This window comes from Pituophis catenifer, unplaced genomic scaffold, assembly GCF_029215685.1.
Source record: "Pituophis catenifer annectens isolate HBS135680 unplaced genomic scaffold, rPitCat1.0.hap2 SCAF_4, whole genome shotgun sequence".
NCBI lineage: Eukaryota > Metazoa > Chordata > Lepidosauria > Squamata > Colubridae > Pituophis > Pituophis catenifer.
The window spans coordinates 33,755,892-33,772,463 of record NW_027256884.1 but is presented as its reverse complement, the minus strand read 5'-3'; the positions used below and the strand labels follow the sequence as shown (position 1 = coordinate 33,772,463).

At 36.0% G+C, this 16,572-nt stretch overlaps 1 protein-coding gene across 3 annotated transcripts in view; it reads right to left on the bottom strand.

The window, feature by feature from the left end:
* Positions 1 to 16,572, bottom strand: part of UXS1 (UDP-glucuronate decarboxylase 1) — a 51,190-nt gene that overhangs the window by 19,654 nt on the left and 14,964 nt on the right. For 2 of the 3 annotated variants that reach the window (XM_070943285.1, XM_070943284.1), the window contains exons 2-5: positions 14,089 to 14,116; positions 9,132 to 9,183; positions 7,060 to 7,103; positions 3,030 to 3,090 (exon numbers count right to left, since the gene is read on the bottom strand). In XM_070943285.1, the coding sequence (XP_070799386.1) occupies positions 3,030 to 3,090; positions 7,060 to 7,103; positions 9,132 to 9,183; positions 14,089 to 14,116 (185 nt within the window). The remainder of the gene's footprint in view (positions 1 to 3,029; positions 3,091 to 7,059; positions 7,104 to 9,131; positions 9,184 to 14,088; positions 14,117 to 16,572) is intronic. The other variant, XM_070943283.1, reaches the window with a different exon arrangement.

The window sequence follows — 16,572 nt, the reverse complement described above, 5'->3', positions numbered from 1 at the left end:
AAATTTGACAGTAGGAAAAATGTTCTTTAAACTAAATTCTCATTGAAAGGTTCCAGATGCCAGATTAGAAGTGTTCATAACACTGAGTACAGCATTTTTTAAAATAATCATACCACAAAAGCTACTACATGTGTACTAGATTTGTGGGAGAAGAGCATGCAACAGAAAATTATAAAAGGGACTAAGAGTTTGTCCACCCTACCTGATTTGGTAGGACAGGTAGATGATGTCCTTAGAGAAAATAAAATGCTTCTCAAAATGGTACATCATCCAATCTCAGTGCCACAGAGACTAATATCAACACATTTTTGGCCCAGTATTTTAATAAGAGATTTATGAACCATAAACTATTAATTCATTCATTCATTTGTATAAGTGGTCCTCCCTTAACAAGTTGCTTACTGATTATTCAAAGTTATAACAGACATTCTCCAAAAGGTACTTATGATCCATCTTCAAAGTTATGACTGCTGTACTCTCTTCTGGAGTCATGTGGTCACACATTTCCAGGATTTGGCAACCGGCTCACATTTAGGACTGGTTACAGCATCCTGCAGTCACATAACTACAATTTGTGACATTTTTTTGCTGGTGTCCAGTGATTTTTTCAAAAAAACCCAACAACCCTCATTTGAGAAAATGATCATGTTGTTCACTTAATGACAGCAGTGACTCATCATAAAAAGTTGTAAAATTGAGTGAGACATGAGCTGACCTGCTTAACAACCACAATGACTTAGGGTGGAAATTCCATCTTCTTTCATGTGCTATTTGGAATTGATATTTCTTTTTAGAATAGAATAGAATTCTTTATTGGCCAAGTGTTATTGGACATTGAATTTGTCTTGGTGCATAACAAGAAATTTTAGAGTTTCTAGAACAATCCTATTGCTCACTTTTAAAATTAAATAAGTGTCTTGGCTAAGGAAAATCTTCCCATTAAGCATATTCTTTGGTCTCCAAAATGAACTATTTTAGCACTTTCCTGTTCTTTTTAAATACAGTACTGTGTAAACATATACAAAAATTGGATTAGGAAATATTCTGTATTGTAGGAGATTCTGTATAAATATAGAAACATTAACTTGCACAGTTTGAAATCTGTTCCATTTTACATGCTACTTCCTTTGTATCAGATAGCATGAGAATCATACATGTGTTTACCATCTGATGTATGTCTTATATCTAAGCATGTATTTGAACACCACCACAAATGTCTGCATTAACACAATATAATCAATGAAGGAAAACATTTATACAACTTCCCTTGGAACATTTAAATTATGAAAGTATTTTTTTTTTTGTGAGTACAACCTGAGAATAGGAAACAAGAGGTGTGCACCTTTTCTTCTGCATAATTATTTCACTGAACTTTAAAAACTGATATTAGGTGTGTATGAAACATTAAAAAGATTTGTGTTATAATGGAGATGCAATTTGTTCTAAAGCCAACAGTGATGCGATTCACCACAACAAAGCTGGGCCCATCAACTGGAACTGCTTTGGGTCAGGTCTTCTCCCTAATGACAAGATGAAGGGCTTCTAGAACAGGTCACTAATTCGATTGGCACTGAAGCTGCCAATCTGGAAGATACTGAAAAGGCACCTGATTGGGTAGTTTTGGAAGATGCAAATTTTTTAAAAAACTGGTTCTGTGGACGTGGCTTGGTGGGTGTGGTGTGGCTTGGTGAGCATGGCAGGGGAAGGATACTGCAAAATCTCCATTCACACCCCACTCCAGGGGAAGGATACTGCAAAATCCCCATTCCCCTCCCACTCTGGAGCCAGCCAGAGGTGGTATTTGCCGGTTCTCCAAACTACTCAAAATTTCCGCTACCGGTTCTCTGAACTGTTAAAAATTTCCACTACCGGTTCTCCAGAACCTATCAGAACCTGATGGATTTCACTCCTGCTGAAGACCTGAAAACATTTCAGCCAGTAGTGTGAAAAGAGGCTGAGAGGGGTTACTAAACAGCAAGGGGTGAAACAAAGTAAAGGTTTTGTTGATTAGGGACCACATTACATTGTGATATAGGTTTAAAGAGTGCTTAGCTGGAGCCTTTGTCAAATTTGGGATGGAAATTATTTTATGCAAATTACCATGAGGGATGTAAAGCAATTGGCGCAGTCACAGATATGAGGTTAATATTTTCCATGGAAAAAGAAAATAATAGAAATGTTTCCAGAAAGGCTTAATCTCCCATCATTGATGGTAATCACATATTATTTCTGTATAGCTTACTTTTTAGCTAACATAAATAATATTGCCTGATTTTTTTAAAACAACTATGTTAGTGGCCACATTAAAAATATGCTGGAATGCATCTGAAGTTGCTCACTTGTATGGTTCACCAGTAATTTGAAAAGCTACTGTTCCAGAATATAGAAGGATCTCATTAGATGCATCACACGAGACGTTGCTCAAATGAAGATAATCACACTGCATTATTCATTGAGAGACTCAATGAAATTAAAAGTGTCACTTCGCCACATACCAAGTTCAAGCCTGTTACCTTTCCATTTTAATACAGAAATGCACATGTCTTATGACTAATCCTTTATGGGGGATTTTATTTATTATTGCTTTCTATTTTAAGATTACAAAGAGTAGTTTCTAAGAGGTTCTTAACTGCATGGAATATCAAACAAAGCATTGCTCAATCAATTCTCCTTTTTGACAATATTAATTAAAGATTAATCTCCATACATTGTTTCTTCTCTGAACTGGGCAAACCCTAGAAATCATGGAAGCAGTTAATTAACTTCCATTTGATTGGAAACAGCCCTGGGGGTCAGTGGGGCAGCCTGTAGGATGCTCAACAAAACAGAAATAAACAGTTGCTCCACCAAACTGCCACAGACATGCAAGCTTGAGTAGGCTCAGCAAAAGATTGGCTTGGATCCCTGTACAATTTTTCACAAAGTAAGATATTTCCTTTTCAGTTTGGACCCACTTCTAACTTTGTTTTCATTATTTTATTTTAAAAACCGAGAATAATTGACTAGCCTCAAACAAGGGCTGAACTTACCAAAATTCTTTTACGGTCCTTTTCAGATAAGAACTTCACTGGTGGGTACTTCTGAGTAAAACTATGAAGCATTTCAAAATCGAAACATTAAAACAACACATCAGTAAAGGTTGTAAGCATTGTAACATTCATTAAATATTAGTTTTTCTCAACCAAAGCACTTACTTGCTTCCCGGATTTTTCATGGATTTTTAAAAACAAAATCTGGATTATGAAATCTTTTATTTCAGAATTATTAATAAGGTGTTTAATAGGAAGAACTGTGGTTAATAATCCCCAAAAATATTTCTAATATGTTTAATGGTTCAAAATATCACTAAAAGTATGTACAGGAAAACTGTTACAAATATTCGCCACAGCAAAAGAAATCTGACTCTAAATAATTGTGGCATTTCAGAAGAGAGGAAAAAAGAATTAATAGTTCTTTAGTTATTTGGCAGAGTCGGTGATTCTCTTCCCACATCCTGCCAGTGTTTACTTATTTTGATTTAAGAGATTTCTAGGCCACTCCAACCTAATATTCTTCTATATCAGAAGATCTATTTTAAAACAACAGATTCTTAGAATTAAACTGGACTTCTTTGCGATGGATACCTCTGTTTGAACTTATTCATTAACATTAGTTCCTTGACTTGTCCTATTGTAGAGATGAAAAAGAAATCTGGTCCTAGCCTTCCACCCATACTTCTGCCATCCAGACATTGTTGAAGTGGCATGGGAAGAAGCCCCAGAGGTCTCTGCTGATGTATGAATTGACCCAAATCTGTATCTCAAGAACATGCTCAGACTGTGTTCTGAAATTTATTAACTGGGTTGTGTATACTTCCGCCATCCCAGCCAATCTCAAGACACTCAAATGTATTAAACTAGCACACTTCTCTTGTGCACTAACAACACAGGGAAACTAACAGAGACACCAAAAACCATTTAGTATATCCTTGCTTTGTTTGTTTGTTTTTCAAAGTATTTTTTTATTTTTTTCCAACATAAAACATAAAAAATATCCTTGCTTTGTTGTAGTATAGAAGAATAAGATAATGCGTTTACAGTACATATGGAGAGTCATTTATCAGCATATTGGGAAAAATATTTAAAAATTTGTATTAGCTCTACAGCTCAATAGTCATGTTTGGAAAGAACACACAGGTGATATTCTGAATAAATATTCTGATAGAACATCATTAGCATCAGCGCTACTGAGAGATTCATTATCTTACATTTGATTTACTCCATATTTATAATTCTCTCATTATAGGGACTATTTAGAAATCCCATTTTCAGAAAGAAGCAATATAAATTAGGTACAATTTAGAAGGCATCTCTCTAAGAAGGTGTAGAGAATATTACATCTGGATGATTCTAAGACTGCAGCAAAGGGATTTTCTATCCAATTACACTAATAGACATTGTTGATTCCAGCATGGGTAAAAATTACCAGCTCAATGTCATGCATTAACTTTGAAATAGAGGGAGAGAACTTCATATTCGGTTCTGAAATAGCCGTCTGCAACTCTGCCTACTAAATACTTACTGAGATATCAATTTGGTTTTTCAAATTAGGGGATGATTTTATATAATACGATAGAATTATATTGTATATATTGTATATATCGTATTATATGATATAATTATATAATAAGATATATTATAATATATAATTATATTTTATATAATAAGATATAATTATATATCTTATATAATACATTTGATAATCATTGCTTGAATTGTTAGATAATATTTGTTTACAATGCATTTTCATTTGCAGCTTCTGTCTTTCTTAGTGAATAAAAAGAAAAAATGCTGGTTTGTTGTAAAACTGCACCAGCAGTTTACACTAATACATGTTTCTACATGTTGTCATAAATACAAACATGCTGTGTCCCAAAAAATGCTGATAGTTTTTAGTATTTAATTTACAGTAATTCTTAAATGGTGATTTCCACATTAAGTTCAGAATTAAAATAACTGCAATGATTTGTTTTCAATCTATTATGCAGCAAAAACATCTCTAAATTTAAGATGTTTTAAAATATTTGGAATATAATATTGAAGCCTTCCCATTTATATTTCAGCATTCAATTTGGACTAGATACCTTATAAGAAAATAATTGATCAGTGTAATTTAGAATAAAATATACTGCATGTTATTATAGACTGTCGAAAATTTCCAAAGATTTGAGGCAAGATGCCAGATATGGTCAATCGATATTTATTGTTGAAGTTTACTGTATGCAAAATCCTTGCATTTACTTTCAAAACAAACTCCAAATATTAATATATTTGTAAAACATGATTTGCTGACATTTCCAGGAGAGAATTAAAGGAAGAACCAATTTAGTTCTACCTTCCTCCTTTTAGCATTGTTATGCTCTCATATTCAACTCTAAATTCTTGTCTTTCAGACGAGATTCTTGTATTTTAGGCTGCAAATCTATTTACAGTTACCTGAGGAGTAAATCCCACTGAACACAGCAGAATTTTTAAATAAACTTCTACAGGATTATATGATTAGTTTGATAAACCACCAATGATAGGTTGTTACTACCTGTATTTTCCCGAAAATAAGTCTGTGTCTTATTTTCTTTTGATCCCCCCCAAAAATGGCTAGGGCTTCTTTTCAGGGGGTCTAATTATTGACTCACCTTGCGGTGGCGCCACCCTCAGCTCCGCCCAGCAGGAGTCTGCTGCCAGCCCACTTCTTACATAGCCAGTTGCCGCTGCTTAACTGTGTCGCCCCCGGCCTCTGTTTCGCCATCAGAGCCTTCCAGAAAGCCTTCTGCAGCTGAGAAACTGGTTCTGGATTGACACGCATGGCACCCGCTGGTTTCTGTTTTGCCTTCAGAGGCCTTCCAGAAAGCTCTCTGCAGCTGATAACAGAGTTTGCTGCAGAGGGCACTGTCTCAACTGCAGAGGGCTTTCTGGAAGGCTCTGACGCCGAAAAGGAGGCCAGGGGCGAGGCGTGCGAATGGTGGCAAGCAGCCACAGAAGTGGGCTGCAAAAGAAGCGGCCACAGAAGAAGTGGCTGCAGAAGGAGAAGCAACTATCAGGGTGTGCGAGGCCTGGTAAGTAGGGAAGCTCCACCCCCCCCATCTCCACCCTAGCTTTTTACCTCACCCCACCCCCTGCACCTCGGGATGGGCGGGGTCTTAATTAGGATTAATTTTAGGGATAGGGCTTAATTTGAACGCATGCGTTCAAAAACATAAGGCTTCTTTTTGGGGTGGATCTTATTTTAGGGGAAACATGGTACTTTCTACTACTAAGATACATTCCTATCTAGAACACCACTGAAAGTCACATAACCCATAACCACGGCCAACGTATATCAGTTTTGCTGTGGTTAGGTGAATCCCTGCCATTGTTAGTGTGAGGTTATGTTGATTCACCTTCCATCCTTTCGAGGTAGGTAAAATGAGGACCCGGTTTGTGGGGGCAATAAGCTGACTTCGTATAAAATAGAACACCGCTTGGGGGGGCCAAAAAAGCCCTACTAAGCAGGTATATACAAAAATATGAAAGCTATTGCTTAAAGCATTGTAAGCCGCCCTAAGTCTCCGGAGAAGGGCAGCATATAAATCGAACTAATAAATAAATAAATGTGATTGTGACTTGTAACTTCCTGCCAGTTTTCCTATTGACTCTGTTTATTGCAAGCCAGCTGTGAAATACAAAAATGGCAACCATATGACCATGGGCACTGTGATGGCCATAAATGCATGCTGGTTGCCAAGTGCCTGTATTGTGATCACATGACCACAGGGATGTTGCCACTGCTGTAAGTTTAAATACTGGTCATGTATCTACTTTTTCAGCACTGTCTTTAAGTTTGAATGGTTTCTGAATGAGGCAGCCGTTAACTGAGGACTATGTGTATTTAATACTACCATTAGAGACAGTAGCATTTATTGCATACAGACGTTCTTTCAGTACAGTAACATGTAACTCTTGACCAAATATTCTAACATAAGCTCCTTGCCTTAACTTAAAATAAAGCAAAAGATGATCTACTGAAAGCACAAATCAAGCATACCTTTTCTCTAATTCTCGGATCTTTTCCCTTAGAGGTGCAATAACCTAAAAGAAAATTAAAAGTTAGTTTTGTATAAATACCTTTTCCATTTAAAATGACAATTTGTAGAGAATAGAGGCATTATAAGCCACTTTAAATATTTCAGGAATATCATGGACAGACATGCCAATCTCTTAATAAGAATCTCTCCAATTTCAAAAGTGATGGTGGAAATAAAGGACATAGTCCAAACTCCAAAAACATCAAATCAAATCTTTATTTTGGTCATAGACCAGCATAGAAGAACATCCAATTGCTACTTTCCTGAGCTTTATCTGGAGCTAATCAAGTAATTGCACAAAGATGCAAGTGATGAATAGCCTCCCAGAGTTGCTTTCAATAGAGAGATTGGCGGCATATAAATTTAATAAATAACTAAATAAAATAAACTGGTGATTGGTTACCCTGCCTGCTTTCTTTAAATACTCTCCCACTCAACATGGAAAACTGCAACCCTCATGGCACCTGCCTTCATTCCTCTCCTTCAAGGTCAGTGTGGACACTTTCTTCTTTGACACTCCCTTCTGCCACATTTTTTTTTTTGCTATCTTCTATAACTGCAATGTTAAGTTCTATCAAACTATGTTTTAAAAAACCCAAATTTCCCAAAACTGACTCCCGCAATGCACTTCAGACATAGTCAAGTGGACTTGCTTTTTTGTTTTGTTTTGTTTTGCCCTCTATATTCCAAAGGTCCTCCAAAGAGTCCTTCAACACTGTAAAGAGAACTGTAGAATTCACTGGGAGTTAACCAAGGACTTGGTTTAATTTTAGTTATTTAGTATTATAAATTTTTAGTATTTTACATTTTAGTATTAATTTTTTAAAATTATTTTAATTAATATGCTATGTATATCATAAATATTCTGAATGTATTATATTCAGAATATTCAGAATTATATTCAATGATCATGAATGTAATTGTAGAGAAAATGGCTAGAATTTATTCATGTTTCAGTTATATTATTAATAGTAATTACTTATTTATAATATACAAACATGTTCCATTGTTCATATCCATGTAGTGTTATTATGTTACACACACACACACACACACACACACACACACACACACACACCATGCAAACCTTTGAAAATAATGGCATGTTCTAAACTAAGCTATATTTTGAACAGGTCAATTAAATAATTGAGATTTAAGTTATTGATGATGAAAATAAACCTCACTGATTTCATCAAAGTTATAGAAGTCATGATCTAATCCACTTGCATTTTAGCAACAGAAAAGTCCCTTTAAAATTAAAAGTATCAAGGATAAACCATTAATATAAAATCAAAATGACCTATTATGATGCAGCTATATACACACCCCTGTATTTACCCAAAAATAAGACCAGGTCTTGTATTCTTTTGGGCTACAAAATAAGCACTGGGGCTTATTTTCAGGAGTGCCTTCCCCCCCCGCCATGTATGGAGGCCCACTTCTGCTTGCTCACGGTGAGGCAGGAGGCCGCACAGTGCCTTAGTGCCACACACACACACATACATACATACATATACACACACACTTGCAGACAGAAAATTAGTCTGAAGATCAGGATATGATTATTTATGTGGCATATAAGTTACATTTATATTACATTTTTAAGAAATGTATGTACATGTTAAGAATTGATGTACATGTTAGTAGCCATATGGGGACATTATTAAAACAACCACACAACTATCCTCCCTCAACCCCAACCAACATGAGAAGCTTAACAAAGCAGTCTACAGAGGAGGAGCTAAGAATTTCTGTAAGTTTTCAAATGGAAGGATATGGTTAAAAAACAAAAACCAAGATGGCGGCTACAACAGTTTCAATATAACACCACCTGATTTTTATGTGTGTCACTTTGAACTGTTGTAATCATCTTCATCTTTTTTAAACCAACTCCAATCCAAAGAATGAAAAGAAACTTCAATTCAAGAGGAAGTATTAAGAGAATAAAGTTGATAATTGATTTATTAATGCAAAGCAACATATTAAAAGGGAGTAGGGGAAGAAAAAAAGAGAGAAAACATAGTCTACTGACCTCTTCAATTTTATTTTCTACTTTTTGATCCCCATTGTCCTGGATAAACCTGCTGGATAGGAAGCCAAAGAAAAAAAGCAACTTTTTAAACATGACAAGCCACATAGTCATGTTATAAAACATTATAAAATCATGAATTTATGTTAAGGTTTTTATTCTGATGTTCTTTGAAAAAGAAGCCACCTGTTACCACATCAACTATTAACAATGACCACAGATTGTCGGTGTTTAGACATAAATAAAATGTCACCATAATTTCTAATTTTCTTCTTCCAGGTGAATGGATGGGAAAAGAATAAATAGATGAATCAGAAGTGCTAAAGGAAAATATTAACATTGTGCCTGAATGCTAATAAAGTTGAGAGGTCAGCAAATATTTATTTTTTTGGTGCCTTTCCTTTGGTAACTCAAGGCTATTTCCATGGCAGTTCTGAAATCTTGCCAAGAAAACTGCAGGGACTACTCAACATTGACTCAACACTTAATCTGGCCCCTAAAAATAAATTGAGAAGAATAGGAATGCGAATTTGAATCCAAGGCTCAAATTCTTAGTCACTCATTGGATTCACTGCTCAATTTTACACAATGTGTTGGGTACAAGAAATTAAAAATAACTTGAAATGTCAGGTAAATCAAAAGCTAGGGAACATGTCAAATTTAAGCCTGTTTGAATCTTTTCAATTTTATTTAAATCTGAAGGGGCAACAGGCACCACCTAGGAATGCTAGGAATATGTATTTTTGTTTGTTTTATATATCCAGGTTGCAAGTAACATCTTGTGAATATAACAAAATCAACTCTGCTTTAGTGAGAATGGTAGGGTCTGTATGAATAGGTGCTCAAATTCCCAGAAAGCGAAAAGAATAAAGCATATAGTCTATTTAAACACTGTGATATCAAAAGAGCATGGAAGATTCATAGAGACTGACAGTTTCAGGACTAGGATAATACTTCTTTCTTCACATTTTCAGAGCTGTCTGTGAGCGAATGTGATTAGCAGATAAAACATTGCATCAAGAGGGGGGAGACCATGGTTCAGGCAGCGTGAACCTCAGTGAGGGAAGAGAGAAAGATTCTTCCATAACCTAAACCTGTGGTATCAAACTCAAGACCCGCGGGCTGGATCTGGCCTGTGGGGTGTTTAGATCTGGCCCGCAGGGCCACCCTGGAAACAATGACCGGCCCGTGGTATTTCTGCCAGCAAAAATGGAGCTTGGAAGGGCTGCGTGTGGCCCTTCCAAGCTCCGTTTTCTACTCTCCCGAGCTCCGTTTTTGCTGGCAGAGGGCTTGGGCCACCACAGGCACCTCTGACATGAGTGAGGTTGAGCTGGCCATGCCCACATGCCCCCCCAGGTCAAACACAACTCTGATGCGGCCCTCAATGAAATTGAGTTTGATACCCCTGACTAGACATTTTCATAGGACTGCTGTGAGGATAAATTAAGGATATTTATCATTCCCTGAGCTAACTGGAGAAAGAACAGAATAAAGTTTAATTAAGAAGCAATAGCATGAGAGGTATTTATAGTATTTATTAATTTATTAAGAGTCAATAATACATTTTGTCTGTATCCAAAAAACGTCAGGGATATACTTCGGAAGACTGCTTATGAAATTGCTATTATATCCTTTGATAACTCTGTCAGGTATTATTCAAAGAGCTTCTTTATATGCTCTTTTCAAAATTGAAGTCTCTCCTTCAGCAGCAGCTATTGCTAAAATCATGATTTTCTGCCTTGCCATCCTGTGAATAGGAAAATGATTGAAATACACAGAGAAGATAATATCCTGAAACAAAATTTCTGTCTTTGGATGAATGCTTTTATAGAAGCTGTTCCCTGCTCAGATTCTAAAGATTATCCTGTGCAATTAATTGGCTTAATGACATAAAGTTCAAATACCTTTCTTTAAAATTGTTTATGTAAATGGAATTCTGCAAATAGAAAGTGGTAAAACCTCAAAAGCTATATGTGGTAATTGTAACACCTCAGAGTATCGCATTTAAACATTCCAAATGGCGTTAGTTTCTAATTGTCCTAATAGAATTAAAGGTGTGTTTAGGATCCTTCACCTATGAAAGGGGTCCTGCAAGTCAAATGAAGCTGTTTTTCCTTTGAGGTACCGTATTTTTCGGAGTATAAGACGCACCTTTTTTCTCCCTAAAAGGGGGTGAAAATTTAGGGGTGTCTTATACACCAAATGTAGCCCTGCCCACCTACTGGCCCACACCCTTTGGCCTCTGTCTCCCAGCAGTTTACCTCCTTGCAGCAAGCAGCAAGAAGAAACAGCTCGTTTCACCTTCAGCACAGCTTAATTAGCACAAGTTGATTGGATTGGCCTCCCGGCTCTCAGCTGTTTTGCTCTCAGCTGTTTTACTTTTGTAAGTAAAGCAGGCTATTTGCTGTTACGAGGCAAAATTGCTGGGAGGCAGAGGCAGTTTTGTTTTTCTTGTTTTCCTCACCAAAAAAGGTAGGTGCGTCTTATAGTCCGGGCGTCTTATACTCTGAAATATACAGTATATACAGTATGATCACAAAACCTCTCCTGCAAAAGGTTTTGTCAACCTTTTGACAAACCCTTTTGCAGTAACCCTATTACAAATCAAACACGCAATTCTTGTCCTACAGAATTTAGACAAGACTGCCAAATAATTTTAGAATAAGAACAGTACTGGGAGTTAAAAGTTGCATTTTCATAAAATTATCCATTGAGCATTAAAAAAAATGTTTATAGCATTGTCAGAGACAGTACTAAACATAGCTATTCATTATGTAGTGTTCCTGGCAGCCAACACAGTCTTTTGACCTCTTGTGAAAATAAATAAAGAAAAAAAAAAGCTAACGGCCAGAAAAGGCAATCAACGTTTAAGATCAACGTTTAGAAATGTTTCAGATGAAACATTAGAGCAAGAAATCTATTTCCTTCGGATTTTGATGAAATGAACCACCATCACCATTTTCTCTACTGGACAGAAAAAGATGGAGCAACAATGCAGAGTTCCTGGACGGCGCCCACTGAATTGCAAAAATAGGGGGAGAAATACTATTTTTAAAAATGGAAAGTATAGAAATAAAAAAATGTTTAAAATCTTGGGAGATATGTTCAATCACATGAGCCATTTTTATTTATTTTTTATTTTATTTAAATTTTTATTCCCCTCCCCCCATTTGAGGGTAATTGAGACATAGCACCAACTTATGAGATGAACCCTGCCACATAAAAAATCGATTACTAAATCTGAAGTAGACTTCAGATATACAGTACACAATGTCCCAACCTTCACTAAGTGCCTTTCAGTTTGTCACCGCTTTTCATCTGAACCTACTTTCTCAAATATACTTAAGGAGAATTCCAGAATATTTACATTGAGAAACACTAGGGCCTGGAAGAAAACAAGATGAATTGATTTATTCTTTCTCTCTAATGGCCTTTTTTTACTTTTCTTTTGTGTGGGAACCCTTAAAAGATTTTCTTACAAAATATTTGTTCTGAAATGTATTTCAAGTGAGGGTTGACTCAGTTAAATGGCGTAATTTGAAGATTTCTGGCAAAATCCTCTCAACAAGGTACAAGACAGATAGCTACAACAAGTGCTAAAGAAATATCTTAGAATGGAGCTAACCAACAGGATAATGCTGGAATACTGTACAAGCTAGATGGAAAGGATATGGAAGGATATAAAAGGGAGCTATTTCCTAAAATATATTTCTATCTCATGCTTAATACGGGCATGAATTATCTCCCACAGAGTTGTGCCATGCTTTAAATTCCAAAGCAAATGCTTTTTTTCCTCAGAATGCATTGTAGGAACAGCTATAAAACCCTGAAAAAGATCAGCTGTTTTAAGGATTTGCAGGTGCCTAATGAATGTCCTCATATATACAATAGCTTGTTTCTACCTTACAATCAGAAGTGCTATAAAGAATTCTGCTTCGTGCTATAAAGAATTCTGCTTCATGTTTTTAAAGAACAAAAAATAAACAAATAGGAAGTAAGGGTAATTTATACAATATATATATATATATATATATATATATATATATATATATATATATATATATATATATATATATTATATGCTTTAACATATTATCATTTACAATATGATTAAAATATTCTAGTCTCATGATAGCAAACAACAAATTCCCAACTTTAACTATGGATTCAAAATTTCTTGAAATGTTACAACTGTAGTATTATGGAAAAGGGATGTGTATTATAGCATACCTTTTCCATTTTCTTTCTAGCCACCTCTCAGAAGAAGGGAGAATACAGTAATGGTTTAAGGCAACGAAAGACATAAGGAAGTTTATAAAAATATGAGGAATTAATAGCTGGAAAACCGGAAAAGAATGAGGAATAAAAGAAGCAAGAATACTAATTTTGTTGGAACCAATTAATATAAGTTTTTCTGTTCAATTTTTATTCTTCACTGTTCTTTTTTCTGAAAGACCAACATCTCTCAGATTAAGCAAATGTAATATGTGACCAGCAGAATAATTCTGGATGGAATATTTTCCCTGCTTCAAATGTGAACTACCACATCCTGTACTTGATGGAAACGTTCAGCTCGTTTAAAGGGGTAAAGTCAGTGGTGGGTTGCTACCGGTTCACCCTGAATTGGGCGAACTCCGCCCACCCACCCGGATGCTTCTGTGCATGTGCAGAAACGTTGTGCACACACGCAAGCGCGAGTGCGTCCACGAGCAAACCGGTAGTGACGGGTTTTGAAACCTGCCCCTGGGTAAAGCAATGCATGTATTTAGTTCATCCACAAATCTGTGATCAAAGGTGACCTTTCCCATCATAGAAATGAATCACACTAGCTATCATTTTCCCAACTTCCTTTCTAGCAATAAGCAACAAAGTTGAGAGAAGAGTTTTCCTTTAACTTTGGAAGAAAAATTATGTTATAGCTATACAGATGTACAAGAGAAGTGTATATTATGTATATTACCTCATGTTGAGCACATTTCCCCATACAGCTGTAAAAAAGAAAACAGTAACATTAATATTGCTTAAAAATAATTGGCATCATTTCATAATACATTTGCTTTAAGGCACTAATAATTCTATATGAATAACATGTGCTTGTAATGCAATTTATTATTTCAGGAATGGAATGATTTTCTGAAAAGTGACCTACTATGTATATTTTAATTCATCTTAACCCTGGAAGGGGAGACTAGAAATATAAGGGCTTATGTCTCTCAACTATGAATATTTACTTGAGAATCTAAAGCACAATTATGTATTGATAGGTTAACATGCTGTTTTCAACACAGAAGAAGTATTATACAGCAAAATATTATAACAAGTAGACCTTAATTTTGACTGCAGGTATACTCTTGCTAGTCATTATGCTATTGTTCCAAATGTAATATTTGTTCTCCATTCGATGCTATAGCTCTGGGGTGTCAAACTCGCATCATCACTGAGTGACGTATCATGACTTTTTTCCCCTTTGCTAAACCGTGGGCGTGGTCAGTACTTGATGCATCTTGCCCGCAGGCCATGAGTTTGACAACCCTGCTATAGCTTATTTCAGACCCCCAAATCAAGAAAGACATGTACCGTGTTTCCCTGAAAATAAGACCCTGTCTTATATTTTTTTGAACCCTGAAATAAGCACTTGGAATTATTTTTGGGTCTTATTATTTTGGGGCACGTGGAGCAAGACGGGGCTCTTCTTGCCGTCTTACCTGATTTCCAGCTCTGTCTCCTTAAGAGGAAATGGCAGGGACCAGCTGCGCATGCGATTTAATATTTTTGAGGAGGGCTTATTTTTGGGGAGGGCTTATTTTCAGGGTGGCCTTATTTTAGCGCATGCACTCAAAAGCCCGATTAGACTTATTATCCGGGGAGGTCTTATTTTAGGGGAAACAGGGTAGTGATTCTTTCAAGTAGATTTCTTTATTGTTCCTAGAGACAGAATCTTGCCAAACAGAAACATTATACTAACTATACATCAAGCATATATTCTGAGAACCACTAGGGAGGGGCTGTCTTCATCCTCTTTCTCTCATACAAAGTATCTGAATGGAAAAGCCTCTTATTCCTCTGGGATGCACTCCACCTTGTGAATCAAGACTACTACGTTTCATTGCATCTCATGACAAAGGCGGAAAGTTTTGATCTAGAATTTTCTAGCTAATGTTTCATTCCAACATATATGTTTATTGACAAGTTGAGCTCCATTGATTTCTCTCCAGATAAACACATATTTTATGTGTTTATTGAGCCTCAATAAAGTGGCAAATTAAGTAGCTTTAGACAATGAAAGTGCACGACAATTAATGCCCCTTCAATATCTAATAAATAATAGCATAACCATTATTTCAAGGTGAGGTCCTCTACAACTTGAAGAAATTATGAATATGATTCTGGAAATCGTGGTTGTGAAATGTTTCAAACACAAGAAAGCTACAAGCCTTAAAAGCATGACTCCTTTAAAAAAGCAGGAACGAGTTTCTGCAGAAAATTGCAGAAAAGCAGTTCTCAGAAGTTTACAGGTTTTTTTAAAAAAAATATTAAAAGTATCCAAAATTACTTGGAAAGATAAAAAAAACCACTTTAAAGTAGCCTTCTACAATTCAATGGCCTGCAGATATAACAGCTTCAACTCCTGTAATTTCCTGACTGATGTTGAAATGTATCATGTCTACCATCCACTATACTAGGGAGTGTGCCTCTAATACATTAAACATCTCCCTCTCACTTTTCCTCACCTAAACTTTTACATAAAGACAATTCAATGCTCATATGCTGCTTTAGGATATCTCTAAACATAATGCAAGTTCAGTGCTTTGAACTGTTCACAATATACATAAAACTCAGTTTAAATAGATTACTTGCTATTCAGAACAATGCCCCCAATATGAATAAAGATTCCCCCAGGACCAGGGGTGAAATTCAGCAGGTTCTACAAGTTCTGGAGAACTGGTAGTGGAAATTTTGAGTAGTTCGGAGAACCCCAGAGTGGGTAGGGAATGGGGATTTTGCAATATCCTTCCCCTGCCATGCCCACCAAGCCAAGCCCACAGAACCGGTAGTAAAAAAAATTGAATTTCACCACTGCCCAGGACCAAGCATATCTTCTGAAATAGATAGATTGTTGACATAATTCTCTATTTAGAATTTCTGACAGTTTAAGAAGTCCTGTCACATAGATTTTTAATGCCACTGAAAAGACAAATTCAAAAGCATCCAATGTGCTTTTGAAACAGGACTCTGCATCACTTTATCCTAAAAGGCGTCCCAAAGCTTCTTAGAGACCCATCAGCTATTTCTAGATTTAAGAGAACAAACTATCCATTCTGCTGATAAAGCTCATAGAAAGACCCTCCCAAATCAAACAAAAGGTTGCTTTTACTTTGAGCACTTTACTTTAAGGTTTACTTTACTTTTACTACTTTACTTTAAGCATGTTAAACTACTATAA